The following is an 8,626-nucleotide window of genomic DNA, read 5'->3' as shown; positions in this document are numbered from 1 at the left end:
TGCCTGGCCCACATGTAGAAGATGCTCACTAAAAGGTTCAATCCCCTCAGTCTGAGTTCCCTGAGTTCTCCTATTGAGTCCACTTAATAGCTGCTGTCTGCTTCTGTATATTATTTTTCTGGGGATGAAGTCTAGTATTATTTCTGCTCAGTCTTTGCTGTAATGAGTTTGGTGTATGCTTGTAGGAAGTAATGTCAGACGCCAAATATCTAGTCTTTTCCCGGTCTACACATAATAAATCCAGTTTATGTGAGGTAGCCGACTGAAATGGGGCAAAACCTGTGAGCTAGTTCAGGTACACCATTTGAAGTTGCACTGCTACACTCATACATGAAGTGTACTCACTGCAACACACTGTACGTATATCAGTCACTCCAATCCTGTTTTGAATTGTGGTGGTGGAGCCGTCTCTGTGTTACGGTTGGATCATGTGCTTGTCCCTTTAAGCCGGAGACATTATGTGGTTTCTGGCCAACAGCAGGACAGACTGACCACATGCAGAGTCTGGATTGCCTAATGATGACAAGTTCCCTAGTCTAGACTATTTTTAGCCGACAACAAATTAACTTTCAGCATCGAGCCTTGAAGGACGGACAACCTATTTCTAGAAACCTTAATGGTGACGTCTTTGGGAATAATTACATTTGCACAGTCATAATTTGTGAGAGCCATTTCAAACTAATTAAAAAGGACAAAAAGACAATGTGATGAGTGTAAACCTTTTACATTTTTATTGCTTTTTAAACACAGAGAGAGAGCAGATTAATCAAAGAGTCCAAAGCCCATATCTTCGTCTGACTCTTCTGATTCCTCTTTCTTCTCTTCCTTTTTCTCTTCCACTGGAAACGAGACGGAGAACGACAACAGTCAATACTACAGACAGACGTCAGCAAGAATATTTAGCAGCACTTATGTGCAATATCGTCAACTTTGTTTTAAGACTGCTAAATGCGACCACAGATTAATTTGCGAGGGCATCATTTATTGCTATTGAAATACAATAATATAAGATAATGCCATTTAGAATATTAATCCTACAGAAACTGAAAACTGAAGCTACAAATAAAGGGTATAAACAAACCAGCAGCAGGTGCAGCCACAGCTCCAGCGGTCCCACCAGCAGCAGCGGCGGCAGGAGTCGCTGCAGCACCACCTGCTGGTACGGAGGCTAACTTAGAGAGGCCTGTGGACAAAGGTAAGAAAAACAAATTTTAGCCCTCTTCCATGTCCACATCTTGAAATCTTCAATACATATTTACAAAGAAGCCTCTACCTGAGTTCATGACTTGATTGATGTCTTTCCCGTTCAGCTCACTGATGACCTGCAGAGAAATATAAGATTCAACTTCAGCCACACAGCATCTAAACTGTTTCTGTAAATGCATAATATACCGTTGTTAATGGCATACCTTGTTTAAGCGTTCGTCATCGGCCTCAATTCCTACGCTGCCCAAGATGGCCTTGATGTCCTTTGCAGAGGGGCTGGTGTTTCCACCGAGCACAGCCAGGAGGTAAGCGGCCACGTAACGCATTCTGTATTGACAGAAGAGGGACACAACATGACAGGTGAACAATTTGTGTGTGACTTTGCAAGTTATGCAACTCTGATATCAAGTCCGGGAGAGTAAAATAATAGACACCCCCCGTCAACTTAGTGGCTTTCATGTGTTAAAACCTGCTGGAACTTTGTCATCCATACTTTTTTAAATGTCACATAAAATACACCACAAATAACTAAATAAGACGTTACTTGCTTTTGCTGATTTTACCGACAACTTAAACTGCCATTTCGATAATTTACAGGTGAAATTATTTACGATTTTGATGTCTTTCAAAGCTAAATTCCTAAAAAAAGCCAAACATTCCCTAGTTCCTGCTTTTGAAATCATCATTAAGCTGATAAAGAGTTGCTGCTTTTTCCTGTCTCACATCATTGTCATTATTTTGGGGTTTTGGACTGCTGGTTGTGGACAAAACAAGCATTGTGAATATGTCAACTTGGACTAATTAAATTGTGATGTGCATTTGTCACAATTTTCTGACATTTTCAAATGATGAACTGTGGAAATAATCATTAATTAATGATGGAAATACTTTTGTTTTTCAATTAAGGATTATCTTAATTAACAATTAATCAGCTCTTTATTTTCTCAATGGATGGTTTGGAATATAAAATGCACAAAAAAGGCAAAAAAAAAGAAAAAGAAATGCTCATCCTTAGGCTCAAGTTGACCAGTTGATGTATTCAGATTGCTTATATTGTCTGAACAACCGCCCCAAACCCAAAGATATTCAGTTTTCTAACATAAAAGACCAGTCATATTCACATTTGTTATTAATTCTTGCCAATTTACTAAATAATTAACTATTCAATTCAGCACTAATTGTGGTATAATGTACGGCAGCAGCCATAATCATGTACTATGAGTACTAAGGACCCTGCTGTTACTCCTGATAGAGCCCACTTATCTGACTTCAGTGTATTATTATTATAATCCCCACTAGGCTGAAATGCATGCTTTCCACACATGGCAGGTTTATTTTTAACTACTTATCATGTTACAAATATTGTGGTGTATATATATATGAAGTAAACACTGTTAAGTAGTGATGTAACGTGCTGTGCCGAGGCTTCGGAGCGTGTGTCGAGTATTGCAGGAAGTTGTTTACACACATAAGATGCATTCTTCACAAAACAATTACAGTTTATTATACATGTATGTTATATACTATATAGAAAATAGACATTATATTATATATTATATAGATATAAATGGATTACATGGTAATATATATTTTTTTCATTGTTTATAGTCATTCCCAACAGCCTTTACTGGCGCAAAATACAGTATATCACCCAGTAGACCACTTACACACCAAAAAAATGACAACAACCTGATATTTTCAGGTGGAGTTTCATTCATTCATTCATTCTCAGTGTGCAATATCATTTTCCACTTGTGCAATTTTGTTAATAGTCTGTTTATTGTCAATACTGTATATACTGCTCCTATTTTTATACTTCCTTCTATTTATATATCCTTATGTATATATCATGTTTATTTTTGTTTATAGCTTATTTTGTATATTGTATATTCTTAAAATTTAAATTTTTTTAATTCTATTTTATTCTAACGTTTTTATCTATTCTTTGTTATTATACTGTTTGACTTGCACCAACATAACCAAAGCAAATTCCTAGAGTAAATCTCTTACACCTGGCAATAAACACAATTCTGATTCTGATTTAAATGGTTCATATTTTGTTACACTTTGTTTAGCTCTTTTTACTGTGTTAGCTGATGCATCTTGTTTTTTGCACTATCCCCTTTGCAGCTGTACACTGCTAATGTCCCCACTGCAGGACTAATAAAGGAATATCTGATCTCTTATCTTATCACATGGTTAAGATCATATCTGCCTGTTTTACACTCTTTGGCCACCAGGTGGTTTCATGCACATGAAGCCTCGAGAAATGAACCCTTTTCCTAACCATTTTGCTGGAAAGCTTCGTGAAGCTTCAGCTCGCCATCACTAGTGTCGCACACTGTACTGTATGTGATACATGTGTGACACATGTGTGATATTAGAGCTGACAGAGAGGCAGCATGGCGGCCCGTGTGTTTTCCCTTCAACAACAACCACTCCTCCATTAGAGACAGCGTCTTCTACTGCAGCAATAACACATCTCTCAGTCTTTAAAACCAACAGGCGAGTACACGGCGCATTAAAGACACAGTTAGACATCAATTACTCCACACACACAGTTTAAATTGTTCACATTTTGACTTACTTTAAGTCTAAAGAGACACGAAACGTCGGTCACGCTAAGAGAGGGAGGAAGGAGGGAGGAGGCGGGACCGGAAGTTGTAGAGGAAGGTAAATGCGTCGATTTCATTGGTCCATTTCGGATGACGAAGTGTACGTCAGCGTTTCGATCCACCAATGAACGAGTGCGAATACATGAATGAAAGATATCTGTCACAGTTATCCTTTCATCACATTATTTACTATGTATTTAGTATTTAAATTACAACTTTCTCCAATCTCCTGTATGCTACAAGTGTGCAGTGATGGAGGAAGTATTCAGATCCTTTACTTAAGTACTATCTGGACTATCTGCATCTATCTGCTTTCACCTCTCCTAACAACTGGTGCACTTTAAACTTTAAACTTACTTTACATACATATACCATTTTTTAGACTGCACATATTACATCTATTTATTGAACACTATTTTTTTATGGACGGACGGTACACACTATGTTCATTCACTATGTATATTCTGTATTTCTATTTATTGTTTTATAATCTTTTTGTACACCTGTACTTCTGTACCTGCGCTTTGCTGCTTTAACACCTGAATTTCACCCCGAGGATTAATAAAGGTTCATCTTATCTTATCTTATCTTAATACCACACTGTAAAAATACTAGGATTGAAATAAGTTATACTAAAATAAATTTACTCACAGTATTAAAAGTAAAAATACTCAATGTGGAAAAAACTAGACCAAAAGAAAACAACCAAAACTTCATGATTATTATAAATAAAAAATAAAAGTAAAAGTGAATCCTCATATTTGAGAAGCTAGAACCATCAAATCTTTTCTGTCAATCGACTAATTAATTAATCGACTAATCATTTCAGCTGTACCTGTATATACTGTTGGGTAGTTTTAATCATATATAAGCTCTTCATATGTTTTGAATGCATCTTCATTTTGAAAGTATGTAACTAAAACTGTCAGATAATTGTAGTGGATTAAAAAGTACATTTACTTTTGAAATATAGTGGTTTAAAAAGTATAAAGTAGCATGGAAAGAAAATAGATAAGTAATAGATAATAGATAATAAATAAAGTACCTGAAATTTGCACTTAATGACGATACTTGAGTAAATGTATTTAGTTACATTCCAACAATGCAAGTATGTAAGAGTATATCTAATCTGTTTTGCCTTTCTTTTTATTCTCACCTTTTCTCCTCCCTACCTTTCTTCATACTTTCTTGATTGAACATTTTTATTCAATCAGCACTCTGCTGTTTTGTTATCAAAATAAGGCAACCTGGCAGCTTGTGAAATGGTGTAAATTGACCGCATGTCAACAGTTCATCGTACGATTCTTTGATATTTACTGTACAATCTGAAAAAAAAAAAAAAAGGATCTCTGAGGTGAAAAACTGTGGATTTCATCTGTTACAGCGGTGGCAAAAGTATATTTTACTAAGTAAAAGTAGCAACACCTCATTCTGAAAATTTAAAGGTAAAAATCCTGCAATAGAAATGTAGAAGTATTCCCAGTAAAATGTACCATAAGTATCAAAATAACTCATTAGGCCACAGAATGGTCCCTGTCAGAATGTTATATTATATTGTTGGATTAATATTACTGATGCATTTCTATATCTGTAGCAATTTGATGTTGTAGCTGGTCAAAATGGAGAGGGGTAGGTTAATCTAAAACAATGCATCATTTATTAGGTGATTATCATTTGATTGTAAAATCGTAACCATAACCAAAAACTACAATATGCCTCTCTAAAATAGAGTTTAAAGTAGCATTCAATGGAAATACTACAGCTATATCTGAAAACTGTATAGAGAGAGCTTAAGTTAACCCCTTGAAACCCCCCTTGAATTGTCTGTTAAATAGCTTTAATGAGGAAATGTACATTGAAGGCCAATATCACATAGTCTGTATCTACTCTGATACCAATTTTAATATTAAATTACATTTTATTGAGAATAAATGATTTGTACTGATTGAGCATTTTACAATGCATGATGCAATGTCATCAGCCTGAACAGAACACCCTGACTAGGGTATTAATACGGATGGACAATAATCAGTAGGTGGATATGCTGTGTGCAGTATACTCTATGACAGAACAATGATTCAGATTTAGTTGTAAACATTATTTATTTCCATTAATTAACCATCAATAATATAGTTCAGAAATCATGAATACACTGCTGTATCTCTAGTTAAGATGGAGCTATAATTCTTTACTGGGTATTTGTAATACCACAATGTAGAAAACACAAAAAAGTGATAATATAATCAAGTGGTCACCTTCTAATCACAACCTACAATTCAAACAACTCCTCCTGTCTCTGCTGGGCGAAGAGAAAGTCAAACAGAAAGACCACCGAATCTGACACAAACTCTACAATCTTCTTCACGTTTGTCACATACCACATTTTAAAGCCACATTCTCCCAGCAACATGATCAAAAAAAAGACCAAGAGCCCGAGGAAGATGCGGTCCATGTAAAAGTTTGTCTTTTCTTTGAAGGTCCACTGCTCCCAAGGTAGACTACGCCGGGCTTCGTGGTATTTACCAAAGTGCTCCAAGGCTTGCCGTTCGTCAGTCAGGTCTTCCTCGGGAGCCTCCAGATCTTGGCCACCCTCTGCTTCGTCACTCTCAGCCATTTTATTGTGGATTGGAGCTGCAAATTTTCTTCAGTTGTCTGAGAGTATTAAAATGATAAAAGTATTTGAATTGCTTTTTAAAATACAGTATCTCCTATAGAGCTTCACAAATCTTTGCCATCTTTGCAGCTGTTTTGGGATGAATGTGAAGGGTCTTACCTCAAAGAAGATTAGTGTAGGTAGAAGATAAGATGCTCACACAAAATTGAGACTTTTTGTCTCCACACCTACACCATGCTTGTGCCCCGTCAGCATTCGGCAGGCCACCGGAGCCACGGGAGTGTGTTGTGCGAAGGCGATGAATGCCAGGTTGGTTGTGCAGCACCTCCCTCACTAAGACGAGGGCCGGGGATTAGACCACACTCAGCAGTTTCAAATCCCTCATCAAGGATGAAGGCGACAGATGGTAAAATACGTATTGATATGACGACAGCATGTTCATGTGTGAAACTATTCAACCGTAAAAGTCTCAGGTGAGCATAGCATTTCTGATCTCTGCATAAATACGAGAACAATAAATATCCCTGTGGGCCTCTCTGCAATAGCCACATCAAACCCACATATCAAATAAGAAAAACATTTACACATGCATATTCTTAACCAGATTAGACCTTTTTTTCCTTATGCATCAAGTTCTGTGAGTGGAAGTAGTGTGACATGGACAGGAACCAGGCAGAAGTCAAACTGATGACAAAGCAGAACTGACGCAGCTTTAGCAGAAGCTTTAGCATTAGAGTTGGAATAAATCACTTCAGCATAATGCTCTCTGGGTAATTCACTCAAAGGCCTGCCACCGCTACTGAAATATGGCTGAAAGTAGCTGAATTAGCTGAAGAGATGCCTGCATCCTGTGATAAAGACTAATGGCTGGGTTGCTTTAATGCTGCCAGAGTTGTGCTCCATTTGGTTTAGTGACTTTATTGTTCATTTGCATTCCAGACGGGGCCTTTTCATTACTCTGTATATTGAATGGTTTTCCGTAAAACATAACATTTCAGTACCCTCTATTGATCTATACCCAATAAATCCTCCCATTCTGACTCTTCTGCTTTTGTTCATGTGATAACTCAAATACCCAATGTAAGCATTTGCAAATCAATCTGAATTTTAGCCATGCTAGCAGTATGACTCTATACGGCAATTTTGGTCAGTCTGTCGGTCCACCATGGGATGATTCTTAATGACTTTTGGTGATCTCCTGACTTTTCTAGCGCCACCAGCAGATCACAGTTTTCACTTTCTCATCATCTCCATGATGGGTTGCCATGAAATGTGATACAGACTTTCATGTTCCCCTCAGGATGAACTGTAATTACTTTGTTGCTCTTTTAATTATTGAATGTTATTACACGGCTTTGTTGAATACTCTATTCAGATTGGACAATCACGGCATTCTACGGTGTGTTATTTCCTTATAGCAGACCGTTGCTATGTATAAAAGACCGTTGCTATGTATAACAGACCATTGCTATGGGTGTAGTTCTGATGTTGGACTCTGGCAGAAGTAAAAAGCCCTGTAATAAGCGGGATAATGTACAGCTAGCGGGTCATTGTTGTGAAATAAACCCCTTCAGGACAATGCCTCCAGTTGGGGTGCCCCATCGCCCTGTCAGGGTTTATTTAACAACAATGACCAGCTTCCTGTACGTTATCCCTTACTCAGCATGCTAACACACTAAACTAAGATGGTTAACATTATACCTGCTTAGCATCAGCCAACCCGGTATCACGCCAAAGCATGTAATAAACCTGCCTGTCTACCAGAGGATAGCGTGCCAGTGTCACGTTTTGCCTCGCCGAGGCGTGAATATTGCACATGTATGAAGGTGCAATACCAGCAGGGGGCAACAAAACCACTCACTTAACTAAGTATAATACGTACCAAAACAATGTAACGGAGTACGGAAAACACGTCACAAACGTGCCTTACAAGACAAGACACCAGTCTCGAACACCGGTCTCCTGGTTTAAAGTCCTGTGTTTGTTGGACCCATCCACCCGCCATAAGCAGTCTTTCTTACTTTTTAGTCTACGTCACTAGCTCTATTCTAACATATTCACGCATTGCAGTCAGTACAGACTACATGGCGTAGACACGCCAAAAGCAAGAACGGTGTTTTTATTTCACACTTTTCACTTGCGCATTATCATGTCATTCATACACCTTCTTCATGCGACCGGGCTCTATCAA

The 8,626-nt window shown here is 37.7% G+C and overlaps 1 protein-coding gene across 1 annotated transcript; it reads right to left on the bottom strand.

Annotated features, from left to right (window-relative positions):
* Positions 1 to 708: 708 nt before the first annotated feature.
* On the bottom strand, positions 709 to 3,950 carry rplp2 (ribosomal protein, large P2). The gene is made up of 5 exons (XM_074640812.1): positions 3,794 to 3,950; positions 1,410 to 1,533; positions 1,274 to 1,322; positions 1,082 to 1,183; positions 709 to 839 (listed from the first exon to the last, which is right to left on the bottom strand). The coding sequence occupies exons 2-5, from the start codon at positions 1,530 to 1,532 to the stop codon at positions 763 to 765; spliced, it is 351 nt and encodes a 116-aa protein (XP_074496913.1). The 5' UTR covers position 1,533; positions 3,794 to 3,950; the 3' UTR covers positions 709 to 762.
* Positions 3,951 to 8,626: the final 4,676 nt, after the last annotated feature.

The sequence above is a fragment of the Sebastes fasciatus genome, chromosome 1, assembly GCF_043250625.1.
Source record: "Sebastes fasciatus isolate fSebFas1 chromosome 1, fSebFas1.pri, whole genome shotgun sequence".
In the NCBI taxonomy this organism is placed as follows: Eukaryota; Metazoa; Chordata; class Actinopteri; order Perciformes; family Sebastidae; genus Sebastes; species Sebastes fasciatus.
Note: the sequence above shows the minus strand (reverse complement) of the source record. Positions and strands in the feature narration are given on the sequence as shown.